We start from the raw sequence: 18,733 nt of genomic DNA, 5'->3' as shown, positions 1-18,733 counted from the left end.
TTCTGAGATTGCATGCTTATCCTTTCTTCCTTTGCTCTCAGGGGGTCCCACTATAAATCAATATATTGTGCTTAATAAAGTGGCAGTTGTAAAATTGCAGTGGAGACGGATGAGATTTGTTTGAGCGAAAACGGAAAGGAAAAAAGGCTTTGTCTGAAATCCTCTTTAATTGTTTCTGCTTTCTGTTTCAGTGGCGTTACGAAAAATAGAAACGATTCATCTTCCTTCACTAGATAAATCCAGCCACCACTCTGAAATCTTTCAAAAGTCGGCTTCTCTTTGTATCGATCTGCCCCTGAAGCCCCAGCCTGCAGATTTAGCCCCCAAAACAGGAGAATTACCCCCCAAACCCCAACTGGGGGACCTGCCCCCAAAGCCTCAACTATCTGACTTGCCTCCCAAACCCCAGATGAAGGATCTCCCTCCAAAGCCACAACTGGGAGAAACGTTGGCGAAATCTCCCGGCGGGGAATTATCCCCCAGATCTCAGCCTTCCGAGGCCAGTCAAAAATCACCCAGTATGGATCTTTCCCCAAAGATACAATCGAAAGAGATTGTCCAGAAACAAGCATCTGAAGACTCTGGAGATACGACCCCTGGATCAGCAGAAACCCCTGTGCCGCTTCCTAGAAAAATAAACATGGTAGGTAGATAGCTTCTGTTTTCCATGTTGTGGTCCATGCTGTTGTGATGATGATGATGATGATGATGATCATGTTCTGACCTAGGCTTCCCCAAGATCACGAAGCAGGCTCCTCGTCCTGATAAAACCCCTTTTAAGTGAATTCCTCTCCAGCAAAGTCCCGGCCAACAGTCTTTCATGAGATTTCACAACTCCAGGCCTTTATCAGGCTTGGAGAGTTGCCAGACCAATGTCTTCCAAACACCACACTGTAGCAGCAATTACTTGGCAAGAAGTCAGGAACGGATCTTCACTCTAATGAATTGAACTAATTGTCTCCTGCAAACCCCGCTCCCCTTTCACTCCTCTTTATTCCCTATGGGTGGGACTATTCACTTTCCACCTGTGGCTTTACTCCTGAGTCGACCCTTGTTCCTTAGTTGTTCCCTTCGTCTGGCAACTCTGTGCATGCGCACACTGGGAACAGGCTTCAGCTGTTCTTCTGCCCCACTGATCTCTAACTGAAGGCAGCTGCTAACTGTCGGACGGCCCCGGCCTCATCTCTGTCTCTGATGCAGAGCACTCATCAGAGCCTTCCCCAGACTCCAGGACTGGCCCATGTTCCTCCTCACTGGCCGCTGGCAGGCCACACAGATCGATGAAGATGATGATGATGATGATGTAATGTCCATTCAGCCGTGTCCGACTCTTGGTGATTCTATGGGCCAGATCTCTCTATATCTTCCAATCTTGCAGTACTTCTTTGAGTTGTTGTATGCTCTGAGTGGTGTCAGCTTTGATGGTGCCATACAGGTAGTCCTTGACTTATAACCATTCATTTAGTGACCATTTGAAGTTACAACAGCACTGAAAAAAAATAACATGGCCATTTTTCACACTTAACAACCATTGTAGCATCCTTGTGGCCAAGGGATCAACATTCAGATGCTTGGCAACTGGCTCATATTTATGACGGTCACAGTGTCCCAGGGTCATGGGATCCCCTTTTGTGGCCTTCTGACAAACAAAATTCAATAGGGAAAAACCAGGTTCACTTAACAAACCTGATAGTTACTTAACAGCTGCAGATTCACTGAACAACGGTGGCAAGAAAGGTCGTAAAATGGGGCAAAATTGATTTAACTGTCTCACTTAGCAACAGAGGGTTTGGAGTCCATTGTGGTCATAAGGCGAGGACTACCTGTAATCCTAAAACAAATAGGCAATCAGATGCTTAGCAGGACTTGATTATTCTCCAGATTTGTACATCTCCAGGTGCAGGTATGTTGATTGGCTTGACACAATTATTGGCATTTGTGTGAATTCAGCGTTTTGGAAATACACCTGTGCGACGTGATAAATTATACTTATAAAATGCAGCGGCTTTGAGAGCAAGGAATCTTTAGGTTCCTCGATGATCAGTAAAACAAGGATTGTTCTGCGTTATCCCTGTTCCAAAAGAGACAATTGCATCGTCAAATGGAAAGATTTTGCCAACTTGCCTACTCACAAGAGGACCGGCCTCATCTCTGTGGCATAGAAACCTGTCCTAGATTTTCTGACTGCATCAGAATAGGCTCATTGGTCTTATAGTTGGGTCTATGACAAGTCCAGTTGTGGTCACCACACTATAAAAAAAAGATGTTGAGACACTAGAAAGAGTGCAGAGAAGAGCAACCAAGATGAATAGGGGACTGGAGGCTAAAATATAGGAAGAACGGTTGTAGGAACTGGGAATGGTGAGTCTAGTGAAGAGAAGGACCAGGGGAGACATGATAGCGGCCTTCCAATATTTGAGGGGCTTCCACAGAGAGGAGGGGGGTCAAGCTATTTTCCAAAGCACCTGAAGGCCAGACAAGGAATAATGGATGGAAACTGATCAAAGAGAGATTCAACCTGGAAATAAGGGGGTGGGGGAATGACCATGAGAACAATCAACCAATGGAACAGCTTGCCTTTGGAAGTTGTGGGTGCTTCAACACTGGAAGTTTTCAAAAAGAGACTGGACTTCCATCTGTCAGAAATGGAGTCGGGTTCTCGTGCTTGGGTGGGGGGTTGGACTAAATGACCTACAGCAGGGGTCCCCAACCGCCGGTCCGCGGACCGGTACCGGTCCGTGGAACAAGCCTTACCGGGCCGCTGGTTGCTGGGCGCCGCCATCTTTTTTTTGGTAAAAAAGCGCTTCTGGTGAGCTTTTCCGGGTAAAGCTCACGGAGCGCTGTTTATCATAAAAGATGGCGGCGCCAGCGCTCGGTGAGCTTTTCCGGGTAGAAAGCCATTTCTGCCGAAAAAGCTCACCAGAAGCGCTGGCGCCGCCATCTTTTTATGATGAACAGCGCTCGATGACGTCACCGAAGCGCCTTTTCGTCATAAAAAGATGGCGGCGCCCAGCTGACGCCGGTACCGGGCCGCGGCGCCCAGCTGATGTCGGAACCGGGCCGCGGCGTCGAAAAGGTTGGGGATCCCTGACCTACAGGGTTTCTTCCAACTCTGTTAATTCACCACAGCCAACTTGCCATGGCCAACTCACTGTGGGTCAACTTGCTGCAGGACTAGAGTTACAGTAATATTGAGGAAATGGAATAGAAATAGGAATGGAGTAGAAATAGAAACAATCATTAAAGAAAAGATGCAGGGGGAGGGACAGAATGAAATACGAATGGCAAAAATTATGATTTTTTATTTTAAATAATCAAGTAGAATTGTTAAATCGTCCCACGGTGAGTTATCTCACGGTGCATCGGCCGTGGCAAGTTGGCTGTGGCACGTTGTCCTATTCCACTTACAATGAGCAACCTAAAGGATAACAATCTTGGTTCCATCTTAGCTAAAATAGCACCTGTTTGTTTTTGTTATTCAGGGGAAGAATAAAGTCAAGAGGGTGAAGACAATCTACGATTGCCAAGCGGATAACGATGATGAGCTTACGTTTGTGGAAGGCGAAATTATTATCGTAACCGGAGAGGAGGATCAAGAGTGGTGGGTAAGTATTTTTTTTTCCCCTCTACTTTTAACAGTGAAATAAAATAAACTTTTGAGAATATAATACCTAACAGTATACAGGCGGTCCTCACTTAACAGCAATCGTTGGGACTGGAGTTTCTATCGCTAAGGGACATGGTCATAAAATACAACATCACGTGACCACACTGCCCAGCGATGGGAATTCCAGCACCCCGAACAATCTGGGTCCTCGTTTTACCCACCTCGGAAGGACGGAAGGCTGAGTCAACCTTGAGCCTGGTGGGATTTGAACTGCCAAAGTGCAGGCAGCCGGCAGTCAGCAGAAGTAGCCTGCAGTACTGCACTCTAACCACTGCACCATCGCGGATACTGTGATGTTGTTAAATACAAGGCTTCATACAACCATCATTGGCGGTTTTGACATTATTGCATCTGGGAGAAGAAACCTAGAGTTTGCATGGCCCCTGGAAATTTGACACGAACCTCATTATCAATGTCTACGGAGAGTCATCCAGTTATGCTTGTCGCAAATGGGCTTTTTTTCTTTTTTTTCAAGAGGCAACTGGACTTTCTGGTTTTTCTTTGAAGACGTTTTGCTTCTCACCCAAGCAGCTTCTTCAGCTCCGACTAGATGGTGGGGAACGGAAGGATTTATACTCCTCGCAGACAGGAAATGGAAGGATTTATCATCCTTAAAAGACAGAAATGACCAGCTGTCTGCACGGAGTATAAAACCTTCCATTCCTCACCATCCAGTCAGAGCTGAAGAAGCTGCTTGGATGAGAAGCAAAATGTCTTCAAAAAAAAAAAAAAAAACCCAGAAAGTCCAGTTGCCTCTTGAAGAAGAAGAAGAAGAAAAAAAGCACCTTTGCGACGATTATCCATACAATTTGCAATGTTTATATTTGCCAAACCTTGTAAATTCCTGAACAGCTGTGGCAAGACAGGTTGTGCAATGGGGCAAAATCCACTTGTTCTCGCTCAGCAACAGAAAAGTTGGGGGCTGAATTGTGGTCGTAAGTAAAGGGCTACCTGCACACATGGTGGACGCCTCTCAAACGCTACCTCCTCGATGTTGTGACCTGTCGGCTGCTGGCCCCTCCAGCAGCCAAATCAGAGGAGGAGTAGGAGGCGTGGGAGTCAGAGTCAGCATCAAGGCATCCTGAGACCTCCAAGGGGGAAGAGGGAATGGAGCTGGCAGAGAGAGAGAGAGAGAGACAGAGGCGGAGCCTGGGCTGTCCGTCAGCCCTCAGATGGAGAGTCAACAGCTCTCAGGTCTGGAGGTGGCTGATGAGGAAGAGGAAGAACAGCTGGGTTCAGTGCCTGACATGCAGATGCACAGAAGGCAGAGGAGAGGAGAGCAGTGGAAATCTATGGGCTGGTCCTTGGGAAGGAAGCCCCACTCTAGCTCTGGGGATAAAAGGGCAGGGGGCGGAGATGAATAGGTGTGACAGACAACTATTTATATCCCTGCTGGACAGACTTGTTAGCCTGCTGTGAAAGAGAGAGACTTTTTGGCCGGGGTTGCTGGCGCTCCTAATAAAGGAATCTTTGCGTTAACTTTATGGGATTTGTCGTGTTTGGGGACCTGGGTCAGAACACTCACAAGACTTCCTCCTGCCAAATTAGGCCTCACACCCTTGGCTCTTCTTTGCAGATCGGCCACATTGAAGGAAAGCCGGAACGGAAAGGGGTCTTCCCCGTCTCCTTCGTCCACATTTTATCAGACTAACTCCAGCCAGAAACTTTTGAGTATTGCACATTGTTCCTGCAAGTCAGGCTTTACGCACGAAGCAAGACAGCTGCTGCATCCCTGTAATTCTGTGCATAATTGTGGATATTGATGTATATATATATAACTGCTGTTAACAAGAATTCAGTTCTGCCCATACGAAGGGCTCATCATACCTGTAATTGTATATAGAAGGTGTTCCTTTGCCATTGCCAGTATTATGGTCTTTGTCGGAGCTGGCATGCCTTATTGGGTTGCTCAAGCCATTCTTGGCATCAAGCACTTAAAAAAAAATTGTCTGTGTGTATGAACTGCCAGCTTTCTAAATAAAACTGTTAGTCCCATTCATTCCCATTCAGCTGTACAGAATTTACCGTCCCTAATAATACATCAGTAATCTCGGAAGTAGATAGCGAGAGCAGCAGTTTCTCTTTTCCCCCAGAGAAACGGCTGATGTCCGTCGATGGCTACCCTACCTGCACCATTGACAGCTTGTGAAATCCTCTTCCTTGGTATTCATTTAGAAAATATATATATATTATACATATATCTATGTGTCCGATGTATCCATCCAACGAACAGAAATATGCACTAATGCTACAGGTAAAAAAAAAAAAAAACAGTAGAATTTTTATGGTGGTAGGCCACATGTTCATGTTTGTATTCTGTAACTTTGGTCTTTGACCTCACTGGGCTCCCATCTCAACGTCTTCAATAAAAATGAATTCAGTCTCGCAAAGGGAAACCACGCCAGATTCCTGGCTGGAGGTTTTCTTTCAGAGTCTCCATATAAAGTACATCCCTGCGCGCATGGCTTCTTCATATTTCTGCTTATAGTCTCTGTTCAGGCAAGAACTTAAGCGACATTTGTCAGCTTTCTGTCTTTACTACCTAGATCGAAATATCGGCTGATCACAAGAGTTTTTGCTGGCTAACTTAATCGGTTCATTAAGCTATTGGGAGATTTCAACCTTCCTTCCACCTAAGCTATACTGTATTCGAGTCACCATATCGTTTTCATATTACTGCCTGGAGAAATCAAAATCATTAGTGAAAAAAAATGGGGAAAAAATACCCTTTCCTGAAAAAAAAAGCAGTTGTTAAGAGAAGCCACGAGAACATCTGGAAGTAGTTTTCTTTCCTGAATTGAACAGTGCTGCCACAAAGTTAATAATAATATAGGGAAGATCTGTTCGGATCTTTGATTATTAGACTGCTAAAATATCATGACTGCAGCTTCAATTCATTCGTCTTCTTTTCAATCAAGGTAGTAAGGGCATAGTCCTTTTAGCTGCATATTTATTTGTTAAGACTGCATGCTTCAAACATGATTTGGGAGAAGTCTTCAAGCTTTTGCACAATAGCCACACCTCTTTGCTACATAATCAGGTTGTCTCTGAAATTTCTGCAAGACCCTGAAAAAAGTGCCACTTCTTGCAATTTAAGGAGCTGATCCCTTAAAGCGACAGTACAATTTAATTTTTTTTATTTTTACGGATTTGCATGGAAGCCTACAAAAGATGTCTGATGAACAGCGGAGAATTGCTGGGCCACAGCACTTCTTCCTAAACATTTTCAGAACAGATAAATATTTCCTTTTGGGAGGGAGAAATGAGCTAGTGTTTCATTACATGTTTTGCAGTTTTACTGGGCAGAAACTAGTTTAAAAAGCTACTTTGCCAAAAGACCCAGTTTCATTTCCTCTAGCGCAGTCTGTTGAAATTCCATCTCAAAACAATGCATTTCACTCCAAGCACGAGCTCCAATTAGTTGCACGGTAAATCAAAGAAACATTAAGTAAGAGTTTTGCAAACCATCCATAGCCAAAGCCATATGGACTTTTTTTTTAAAAAAAAAAAATGTTTATTTGAGTGGTTAACATGCAAGAAAATACAATCAGTTTAAGAACTCTTAACATTAAAGAAAGCAAAGCATTTATCAGCTCTTATTGGAAAGTGGCTTTTCAAACCCATTGCTTCGGTCCAAGTCATGGGCATTTTGTTCAAAGGTATAAGATGAATGATCCAGCCTGCTTGCTAATGTCCATGTGTTCAGACTTAATGCTGTTTATACAAACGCTAGAACAAAAACAAGTTAGCATTCCATATTACTCGTTAAACATCCTTCCAGTGCATTAAAGGAGAAAACTCATCCGCTTTGTCAATTTCTTTTAAAACAAACTCAACATCCACATGTTTAAAAAGAAAAACCAGATAAAAGTGAACCTATAAAGATGTGTAAAATGATGTAGAGTCAAATGTCTATTATTTTGTAAGCTTTTTGAAGTAGCATATGGGTTTTTTAAATAAAATTTGAGTTCCATCGGGAACCAAGAGCTGACTATTTGATTTAGAGTCCGTAGGATAATTAAGATGCAATGTATGATATATAGGCTGAGTTTTAAGTACAAGGTTCTATTTAAACTCAAGAGCCACTATCTGCAATTTTGTACATTTCATGATATATTTGGAAAGCCTGCTTGCTTTTGAGGTTTGTTCTTTTTTCCCCCAGGGAGGGAAGTAAGTTCTGGAAACGATGTGTTATCTTACTGTTGAACAGCAATTGCTATTTATTTTTTTATGACATACTGCAACCACCTGTAGAAGAAAAACAGATCTTATTGTACTCTAGACAATACTGAAATCTCCTTTGAATGTTACACTCCTCCTCCATCAGTACACTTGTTTTCTTATGTGTTTAATGTGACCGTTTGAGTACTGTATGTGTTAATTTCTACTTTTTTAATATTTAAAATTGCTTTTAAATAAATGTATTCCATTGATTCCAGACCTCTCGATGGCCTTTTTATCAACCAGATCTTTCTGCAAGAGGAAATAGATAGGAATTAAGTTGCAATAGAGTACATCTGTACAGGGCTTCCGAGTGCAAATAACAGAATAACAGCATTGGAAGGGACCTTGCAGGTTGTCTAGTACAGGGGTCGCCAACCTTTTGGACCTCAGGGACCACCAAACTCATAATTTTAGATCCCAGGGACCACTAACTGGTTCTGTGGGTGTGGCCTAATTTGTGGGTGTGGCTTGGTAGTCATGTGACTGGCTGGGCATGGCTTGTATGTAAATATTATAAATATTTATATAAATATTGAATTTTTTATTAAAAAAAGAGCAGCTTTTACCCCAAATCAGGCAAAGCAGGCAGATTGAGTTGCTCACAGAATCACAGATTCATTCAGAAATCTATCTATCTGCCATTGGCTAGCTCAGTCTTGTCACATAAAATTTGCTTGCAAATAAACTCAACATTAACTCACAACACACCATGTATGTAAATATTGAATTTTTTTTATTAAAAAAAGCAACTTTTATCCAAAATCAAGCAAAGCAGGCAGATTGAGTTGCTCACAGAATCATTCAGTGATCTATCTATCTGCCATCGGCTAGCTCAGTCTCTCAAATTTGCTTGCCATGAGTCTGCACTGAATTTGCTTGCAAGCAAACCTTCAGTCCTAAGGGAGGTTCAGCTGTGCTTAGCTAGAAAGCAAGAAATCCAACCATTTCCTGCTTCCTAGCTAATCTAAATCTCCCGGCACAGCAGAACAGATGATGGTCGGAAAAAGGAAAAATAGCAACCTAGCAGACAAGTTTGCTGGGTAAGGAGTGAGTGGTGGGGGAGGGTTCCCGCGGGCCATGTGGGCTGAGCAGCCTTGTGTTTCTGTGCAGCCTGGATTAATTGCTTTGGGGGTGCTCTGGGGGTGAGATTTCTCTGCAGCCCACGAAAATTTTCTCACGTCCCACCAGTTGGCAAAGGCTGGTCTAGTCCAACCGCCTGCTCAAGCAGGACCTGACCCTATACCATTTCAGACAAGTGGCTATCCAGTCTCTTTTTAAAAGCCTCCAGTGTTGGAGCACCCAGAACTTTTAAAGGCAAGCCATTTCACTGATTGATAGTCCTCGCTGTTACGAAGTTTCTCCTTAGTTCCAGGTTGCGTCTCTCCTTGATTGGTTTTCATGCAGTGCTTCTTGTCTTCTGGTGCTTTGGAAAACAATTTTTAACATCTGGCAACTGCCTGAACTAGTCTTTGTAGTTTTCTTGGCAAGACACTTTTTTTTGAGGGGTGGGAGGGGGGGAAAGTAGCTTACCATTGTCTCCTTCTAGGGCTAAGAGAGAGTGACTGGCCAAAGATGACCCAGCTGGCTTTGTGTCACACACGGAACTAGCATTCTTAGTCTCACAGCTTCTAGCCTGCCGCCTTTACAGTAACCAAACTGGCTCTGCAAGTATAATATTATTATTTGCATGCTCCGATTTCAGAAGACCTTCGGCAATTAAAGATCAAGAGTGTCAGAATAAACCTACCCCAAATATAAGCTGTCGTATTAGTAGTGTGACTACTATTATGAGACAATCCAGGAGCAAAACACAACACACGGAGACTTAGACATTTAATAGTGGTTTATATACAAGACATATACAGAAATATACGTGGTAGGCAAATACCTGATAAACAATCAATCTTCTTAACTCTACACGAAGAGCTCTACAATGGATACAGGACACAAAGAGAGAGAACATGCCCTCTAATGGCTGCCTTTATATAGGCACCTCTTAAACAGGTAAGGACTTCTGTGGACACATACATAGCCTTAAAAAAGCAATACCAATGCTGATTCAACCTCATTGCATCAGCCTTACATTGCATCAACCTTACAGCAACTGGTCAGCTCTTAAATTTCAATACCTGGCAACGTCAAAATAATAAACAGAAAATATGCAAAGTGGAACACTTGCCATATTCTAACTTTTGTTCACAGCATGCTCTCTCCTCCTGTACTGACCCACCAAATCTTAACTCTCCAGAAATCTGGATCGAAAGGAACAGAACAAACCTCTGTAGGAACAACAGAATGACAGAGCTGGAAGGGACCGTGGAGGTCTTCTCGTCTGTATTCCATTCCAGATAAGTGGCCGTGTCCAGTCTCTTCTTAAAAGCCTCCAGTGATGGAGCACTCACAACTTTTGAAGGCACTGGTTATATTCCTTGCAGACAGCTGGTTATTTGCATCCTTTTAGAGGGTCATTGAAGCACTTGGAGGTTTATCATTGAATGGTGTTGAAGGGTGTGGGAGTAGGAATGGATTTCTAATGGAGTTCAAAGACCAATCATTGTGCAGGGTGCCAAGATGTCTGACTGCCTGGGCAGCGTTTATTACATTTTATAGGGTTTTTACAAGTAGACAAAGGCAACCTAGATACAGCATTTGGATTGGTGAATCTCCTCAACCAATCCTTAAGAATAGTGGTGATGTTAGTAAGGTGAGATCACATATAAGTCCAGGACTTTGCAGCCCAAGATAGTAGGGAGTGAGATCATGCAAAGAGGCCCCTGTATTAGACACAGCAGTTTGCTGCTTGCGCCATCTACAGGATCTCTATTGCTACTACAGATTTCCAGAAAAAAATGCAGACTACAGGAACCAAGAGCACTACTCAGGTGAGGACACAGATAAACCTCCAAGTGCTTCAACGACCCTCAGAAAAGATGCAAATGACCAGCTGTCTGCAAGGGCATAAATCCTTCCATTTCCTCACCATCCTGTCAGAGCTGAAGAGGCTTCTTGGATGAGAATCTAAACGTCTTCAAAGAAAAAACAAGTCCAGTTGCCTCCTGAAAAAAAGCACCTCTGGGAAAACCTGGGCCTAGTGACCAACCCAGATTGAATCCTGCAACATAATTGATTTCTCCAGTGAATTCCCCTATATGACATGACCAAAGTTAAGTGAGATGCACTTTCATGATTTTGTCTTCTAGTGATATGTCTGGTGTCATGTTCTCCAATACTTGCTTGTTAGTCACCTTTGCTGCCCAGGGAATATGCAGGAGCCGGATGAACTACTTGGGTTCACATACAACTCATTAAACCTGGTATTCTGTCCTAGGCCTCCTCAAAATGCACTAGTCAATTCTGAGTCCTGACAAAAACCTCTTTTATTACATTAATGTGAATTTATTTCATTCACAGTCAGCCAACAGCTGGTATACTAATTAGCTCATACCTTTATCATTCCTGGAATTCTGCCCGGTAAATAGTTCCACACTCAGTGCTGGCAGGGAAGGGCTGGGTTATACAGATGAAATCCTCACGAGGCTGGAACAAAGGAACGAGCAAGTTGTTTCCTGTAAAAGCCCCCTCCCCTTTTGCTTCTCTTTTAATCCTGATGGGAGGAACCATTCATCGTCCACCTGTGGCCTTATTCCCATGTCAACCCTGAGCTCTCAATTGTGCCTTCCTTTTGGCAGCTCTACGCATGCGCAGACTGGGAACCGGTTCCAGAAACTCCCCCGCCTCACTGCTGTCTGAACCCAAAGGCAGCTGATGACTGCCAGCCTGCCCTGGCCCCATCTCTGCCTCTGACACAGAGCCCTCATCTGAGCCTTCCTCAGCCTCCAGGAATGGCCCAGGTTCCTCCCCAACCTCCTCACTATTGTCCGATTCTGCTGCTAAGTTCGCCAGCCGCTGGCAGTCCACAACACCTGGTTGGTAGTATTGGCAAAACCATGATTTTTATCATCTGAATTGTGGTTAATGTAACCTAACACAGACTCCTTCTTTCACCTATGTTTTCGGGTCACTCAAAAACTTCATGTGGCACATTAGACTATAATATGGCTGCCTATTTGTGGCTAATGACATCTTAGCTTGATGTTGTCAAGACTGACTCACACTTTCACCTGTTGGGTTCAGTTCCAAGTGGGGGAAAAGACACTGGAAACATGGAGGCTCTTTGGAAAGATGGTTTAATGGTGGGCAGGATCACGTGGCTTGCAGTTCCAAAGTGAAAAGGATGATCACATGCTTCAAGATGTTGGGTGAGGGAAAAGAAGGGGCAAGATGCTGAGAGACCCTTAGTTATATACCCTCTGTTGGGCCCCACCTTACTGTTTCCTGTTCCTGTGTAAGAAATGTATCCCATTGGCTGTCAGACTCCCAGGGGCGGGGTCTTAGCTAACTTTGTAGTCTTTGTCTGGACCCCATGGCTTCACCTGAGTGCTGGCTGATGCAATCTTCCTAGGCCAGGTGGTGAGATGGGTAGAGGCCTTTGTTATGTAGAACACTCTGGCCCAGGCCTTAATGGCCCGCACATTAACAGAGGCTTCTGCTTCTGAGGTGAGTTTTAGGGGAAATATTCTGCCTTTTTCATATTTCCTAGGATATTTCATTTTTCTAGGAGAGGGGTGGGCGCTAACTTCCTACACACCTATATTTTGTTTCACTTGCAGCTTGACCAAGAAAAGGGTGGTGTTAGACAATGGAAGGCAAGAATGGTGGGTGGGGGATGGCATCCAAGCATCCTTGGTTCCTGTGAGACACTGCTCCCCTCTCAAGGACACCCCAAGCAAATGTCCAAGCATGGTCAGCTGGTTCCCATAACCAAATGAACAGAAGTGATTGGTGAATGTAATGGACTGTGGGTGGTCCGTGGGGAAAGTGGGGCGGGGGGAATGAACTGCATGTGCTTTTTGCAAGGGAAGCCCAGAGCTGGTTTCGCTTCTTCTGGTGCCAATGTGGTTTATTCAATAAAGTATATAAAAATAATGTAAAATAATGTCCTGGGAGTTTCTTGTTCTGGATTCGCCAACTGGACAAATTGACAGATGTATTGTGCGACTACTGCATGAGAGAATACTGTGAGGTTCTGCAGAACTGATATGAACTTCTTCTTTTTTTTTTAATTTTCACCCCCTCAAAAAGTCCTCTTCCTACAACAACAAAAGAGAGAAACCTCCATAAACATATGGATGGGTATGTCAGATCTTAATGCAATTTAACTAGCTTTTTTCAAGATCTCCATTTAATCACATGGCAACATAGGAGCGAATCTCTTGGTTTGGGTGTGCTGGAAGGCAAATAAATCTAATAATTTCGAGAGAGAGAAAGAAAAGGTTTTTTGCTTTTTTTGGGGGGGGAGGGAAGAGCAAAAAGCATCACTAAGGATACCTGTATTGTTAGTCAACCCGGGGTTCAAAAGCTTGTTAGGAGCACTAGAGGGCAGCAAAGAGTACCAGGACTTTGGCCGTCTGAATTCTTGCAGGGTAGACCCGATAGCCCCAATTCTAGAAACAGCATCCACATTGCATGTTTCATCAGATCAATTAAAAAAAACAACCCAACTTTGATTGACGCTAACCTCAGTGCGCTGATCAGGGAATTATGGGAATTGAAGTCCACTATCTTTTCAGTTGCTAAGGCTTAAAAACACTGGTCTACTCTAGAACAATGCCTGGATTCATGCAGTTGGCTAACGGATCCTTTTACAACACATACAACAGCAGCCCCCAACTTGTTGGGTACCAGGGACCGGTTCCATGGAGACAGGTTTCTCCGTGGACTGGAGGGACCGTGGTTTCGTGTGCTGCTTGCATCCCACGGATGGGGGCTTCTCATGTTTGCCCGGCCCGGTTTCTGACATGCAGCGGATCGGTGCCAGTCCGCGGACCGGAGGTTGCCACCCCCCTGTCATACAACATACCTACCCCAGATCAGTTCAGGTGTCCTGACCTAAACCCCCTTTCTACACCATGCGAACGAAGAGCTCATTCTAAGCTTGGCTCCCTATTTCGGACTGTCGCGTGGGGCGAGGCGAGCCCCTTTCGCTCGGAACCAGCGTCCAGCCAACACACACACGCGCGCGCGCGCGCGCACCGTTTGGCGCCCGCTGCAAAACCTTCGCGGGACCTGGCGCTGCTAGATATCCATGATCTGCAGGGACGCCAATCGTGCAAGCGTCGCTCCGGATTCGGTTCCCTCCTCTACGAAAAATAAATAAAATAAAAATACGATTTACCTGGCGTTTTTGCAGAGGCTAGGCGGAATCTAAGATATCGGGGATGGGGCAATTAAGCTATCGGGATCGGGGGAGTAGCTCTTTTCTTTCTTTTCTTTTCTTTCTTTCTTTCTTTCTTTCTTTCTTTCTTTCTTTCTTTCTTTCTTTCTTTCTTTCTCTTTCCTTTCTATTTGTCTGTCCGTCTGTCTTTTTCCTTACTTGCTTGCTTTTTTTTCTTTCTCTCTCTCTCTCTCTCTCTCTTTCTGTTTGTCCGTCCGTCTCTTCCCTTCCCTTCCTTTTTCTTTCTTTTTCTTTCTCTCTCTCTTTCTGTTTGTCCGTCTGTCTTTCCTTTCCTTCCTTTCCTTCCTTCCTTCCTTCCTTCCTTCCTTCCTTCCTTCCTTCTTCTTTCTTTCTTTCTTTCTTTCTTTCTTTCTTTCTTTCTTTCTTTCTTTCTTTCTTTCTTTCCTTCCTTCCTTCTTTTTCTTTCTTTCTTTCTGTTTGTCTGTGTGTCTTTCCTTCTTTCTCTCTCTCTCTCTTTCTGTTTGTCTGTCTTTCCTTCTCTTTCTTTCCTTCCTTCCTTCCTTTTTTCTTTCCCTCCCCACCTCTCTCTCTCTCTCCTCTCTCTCTCTCTCTCTCCCCCTCCCCATTTTCTTCCCCGCCCTCCCTTCTTTCCCGATTCCCTTCCTTTTATAGCTGTCTCGCGCGCGCGCCTGCTACTCGCCCCCGCCGCCACCTCTTCCTCGTAAACCTGTAGCAAGTGACGTTGGGTCGTCCACCAACCCGGAAGCTCCGCTGCCTTCGCAGGAGGCTGCAGGAATCTGCTTCCCTTTTTTTTTCTTTTTTGCATTTTAGGGGTTTTTTTGTTTTTTTGTTTTTTTGTTTCCCCTCCTGGGGGTGGCGGCGGCGGCGGCGCGCGCGCGGGTGTGTGTGTGTGCGCGGGGCGGGGGTCTCCAGCAATAACCCGTCTGCTTTTTCGCCGAACCTTGGAGCGGAGGGATCGGCGCCCAGCAGCACCAGCACCAGCACCAGCGAACGGTGAGTGGCTTTCCCGGCGTTTGGAATCCGGTGCTGATCCGACCGAGGGGGCTTCCCGTGGCTTTTGGGGCTGAGAACGACCCTCGGGGAGACCCACTGCAGTGGGGCGGAGGCGGGGATCGGGGTGGGTGGGCATGCCTATATACGGGACCCCCCCCTCTTGCTTGCTTTTTCTTTTTTTTCTTCTTCTTCTTCTTTTGCCTGGTCGCCTTCCTCCTTAAAGAGAAGGGAGAGAGAGATGGAGAGATCCAGAAATGGACATTTTGGGCGACGAGGCGCCTTTGCAAAGAGGGAGGGGACGGGAGAGAGAGAGAGAGAGAGATCCAAAGGGGAGCCGTCTTTCTCCTCCAAGCGGGACCTCCCACCCCCTTGGGGGGGCTTTGGGTGACCCATCCCCGCTCTGGAGGAAGGGAAGCCCCCCAACCCCGCCCCCGCTCTTTGGAATGGGGCTCGAGCTGGCCCCGATTGCCCGCCTGGGCCACCAATGCGCCGAGCCGAGCTCCACCATCCCAGTGCCGCGCTGCCCTGCGCTGCGCCGCGCCTCGCTCCGATCCGATCCGCCGGCGCCTTGCGAGCCCCCCTTCTGCGCGCCGCTGCGGGGCGGAGTAAAGAGAGGGGACATTCCTTGCCCGTCTGCCTGCGATCCACACGCGGTGGGCTTGATTGCTCCAAGGGTCGCCGGGTCCGGTCCGGGATCGGTGAGGGTGTGTATGTATGTGTGTTGTGTGTTGTGTGTGTTTCTCCGTGTTGCGGAGGGAGGCTCGGAACCGAGCGCAAACGTTGGGTAAAGGCGGCTCGTTCCGCGCGAATGAAGACAAGGAGTGGTGGGTGGGTGGGTCGCAACCCCACCCGTGGAGGGTCCATCATCTCTCTCACGGGGCGTGGGAAATTTCTCGCAGATCTCTCTCGGGTGCGAGTGGAGAGGAAGGATCCCCCCATGGCCAAAGGGAGAGAGGAGATCTGGGGATTTTTGTTGTTGTTGTTGGGTGTGTGTGTGTGTTTAAATCTGCAGAGGGAGGTTTGATTCTACCACCACCACCACCACCCCAATTCCCCGCGTTGTTGCCCGCCCCCCCCTCCTCCCCGCCGCCTCTTTTCCGCAATCGGATCCGGTGTGTAGAATTGTGGTTGTGATGCAATTTGGGGGTTGTTTTTAACGTGACAAAGCCCAAAGCACACAAGGAAGCAGCCGCATGGTGGTCTTTATAAGGATTGTATGGATCTAGCCCTGTAGTTGTGGAGGGGGGTGGGGTGGGGTGGGCAAAAAAAGATGCCTTCAAAACAGAAAATGGTGGGTGGGCTCCATATTTACCAACTGAGCTGGGTTGGGTAGGGTTGGGAAGATGAACAGCCTTGGATCTGGTTAGGATTTGGGTGGAGGGTGGCCAGAGAATGCTATGGCTGTACGGTAAATACAACATAGAATAGCAGGGTGGGAAAGGGACCCTGGAGATCTTCTAGTCCAACTCTGGGGGGTCAAGAAGGCGTGCATAAGCACCCACAATCGTGCCTACCATCCCTGTCCTGTTGTCCCCAATGATAAGTACCCATTTCATGTGTTTATACTTATGTTTATTCTTATTTCTGATATATTTTGTAAGCCTTGGACAAATAAAAATCAAATAAAAATAAAGAAGGAAACCCTATAAGGAGAAACTAGCTTTGGTATTATTTTTTTCCTTAGAAATCTGTATGGAGACACCCTGGTACTCTCAGCCTTCACTTGTTTGAATAACCAGAAGTAGCAAGGGCAACTAAGATTTACATACCGCTTCAGGGTGCTTTTACAGCAATGTTTTACCACAATCTGGGTCCTTTACAGCAGGGGTCTCCAACCTTGGCAACTTTAAGCTGGGAGTTGAAATCCTCCAGGCTTAAAATGACCAAGGTTGGAGACCCCTGCTTTACAGCCCAATCTAAACCGTTTGCAGAGTCAGCCTCTCGTCCCCAACAATCTGGATCCTCCTTTTAGTAGTAAGAATTTTGTAGAAACACAGGCTTCCAGTTGCTTACACTAATCCTGTTATGATGACCCAAGCTCTGTAAAGGACCTTGGAATACTCACCTCTAATGATCTAAGTGCTAGAGCCCACTGCAACTACATAGCCAAAAAGGCATTAAGAGTTGTTAACCTAATCCTACGTAGCTTTTTCTCTGGTAATATCACACTACTAACCAGAGCATACAAAACATTTGCTAGACCAATACTCGAATACAGTTCATCAGTCTGGAACCCACATTACGTATCTGATATTAGCACAATTGAGAAAGTCCAGAAATATTTCACAAGAAGAGTTCTCCACTCCTCTACTGTTGTAGAATACCTTATGCTACCAGACTTGAAATTCTAGAACTAGAAAACCTTGAATTACGCCGTCTTCGGTCTGATCTAAGTATGGTATATAAAATCATACATTGCAATGTCCTTCCTGTCAATGAACACTTCAGCTTCAACCATAACAACACAAGAGCACACAATAGATACAAACTCAAAGTTAACCGCACCAAACTTGATTGCAGGAAATACGACTTCAGCAATAGAGTGGTCAATGTCTGGAATACTCTAGCCCAGTGATCCCCAACCTTTCTTATGCCGCGGCCCGGTATCCCCAACCTTTTTATGGCGCGGCCCGGTACGGCATTAGCTGGGCCGCCATCTTTTTGATGAAAAAGTGCTTCGGTGACCTCACCGGAAGCACTTTTTCATCAAAAGATGGCGGCACAAGCGCTCGGTGAGCTTTTCCGGGTAGAAATGGCTTTCTACCTGGAAAAGCTCACGAGCGCTAGCGCCGCCATCTTTTTGATGAAAAGTGCTTCCGGTGAGCTTTCTACCGGAAAAGCTCACCGGAAGCACTTTTTCATCAAAAAGATGGCGCGCCCAACTAAAACCAGCTGCCCGGTAGGACTTGTTCCACGGACCGGGACCGGTCCGCGGACCGGTGGTTGGGGACCCCTGCTCTACCCGACTCTGTAGTTTCTTCCCCAAACCCCAAAAACTTTAACCTTAGACTGTCTACTATTGACCTCACCCTTTCCTAAGAGGTCTGTAGGGGCGTGCATAAGCGCACCAACGTGCCTACCGTCCCTGTCCTATTGTTTCTCTTATTCTTCTTTTATTTTTCTTATATGTACCCACAACTATGTATACACTTATACTTATTATCTTGTAAACAATTGGCAAATCAAATAAATAAATAAATAAAAATAAATAAATCCTTGGCTTGCCATCCCAACTGGGAGCAAGATTTCCATCGCTTCAACAAAGCGGTAGTTAAGCAAGCTGTTCCTGATTGTACGACTGGGTTGTTTTTTGGGTTGTTGTTTTTTTGTAACAGTCGTTAAATGAACCACCTGGTTGTAAATGCAGGCTTCTCCCAGGGACTTGGCTTGTCGGAAGCTGGCTGGGGAGGGCTCAGACGATGATCACATGACCCCAGGACACTGCAACCATGGTGATGAATTTTGATCACATGTCCATGGAGATGCTGTGGTGGCTGTAAGTCACGTTTTGCAGGGCCCTTGTAGCTTCAAATGGTCAATGTCTATGGAGATTCTCAGTCATCCAGGGGTCGCCAACCTTTTGGACCTGTGGA

General features: G+C 45.6%; 2 protein-coding genes across 6 annotated transcripts in view; both read left to right on the top strand.

The window, feature by feature from the left end:
* The window catches only part of ASAP1 (ArfGAP with SH3 domain, ankyrin repeat and PH domain 1), a 189,093-nt gene extending 180,988 nt beyond the window's left edge, over positions 1 to 8,105 (top strand). For all 4 annotated transcript variants that reach the window (XM_087962198.1, XM_087962197.1, XM_087962199.1 and 1 more), the window contains 3 exons: positions 192 to 643; positions 3,483 to 3,605; positions 5,244 to 8,105. In XM_087962198.1, the coding sequence (XP_087818324.1) occupies positions 192 to 643; positions 3,483 to 3,605; positions 5,244 to 5,318 (650 nt within the window). In that variant the 3' untranslated portion in view covers positions 5,319 to 8,105. The remainder of the gene's footprint in view (positions 1 to 191; positions 644 to 3,482; positions 3,606 to 5,243) is intronic.
* A 6,689-nt stretch (positions 8,106 to 14,794) lies between these two features.
* The window catches only part of CYRIB (CYFIP related Rac1 interactor B), a 95,988-nt gene continuing 92,049 nt past the window's right edge, over positions 14,795 to 18,733 (top strand). Inside the window, exon 1 of one of the 2 annotated variants that reach the window (XM_087962209.1) lies at positions 14,795 to 15,140. The gene's annotated coding sequence lies outside the window, so the exon portion shown is untranslated. The remainder of the gene's footprint in view (positions 15,141 to 18,733) is intronic. The other variant, XM_087962215.1, reaches the window with a different exon arrangement.

Source organism: Notechis scutatus, chromosome 3 (assembly GCF_049901735.1).
Source record: "Notechis scutatus isolate UNSWTSFEM ecotype Mainland chromosome 3, rNotScu1.2, whole genome shotgun sequence".
NCBI classification, from domain to species: Eukaryota; Metazoa; Chordata; class Lepidosauria; order Squamata; family Elapidae; genus Notechis; species Notechis scutatus.
The sequence above is the reverse complement of the archived record's forward strand: the minus strand, read 5'-3'. Positions and strand labels throughout refer to the sequence as shown.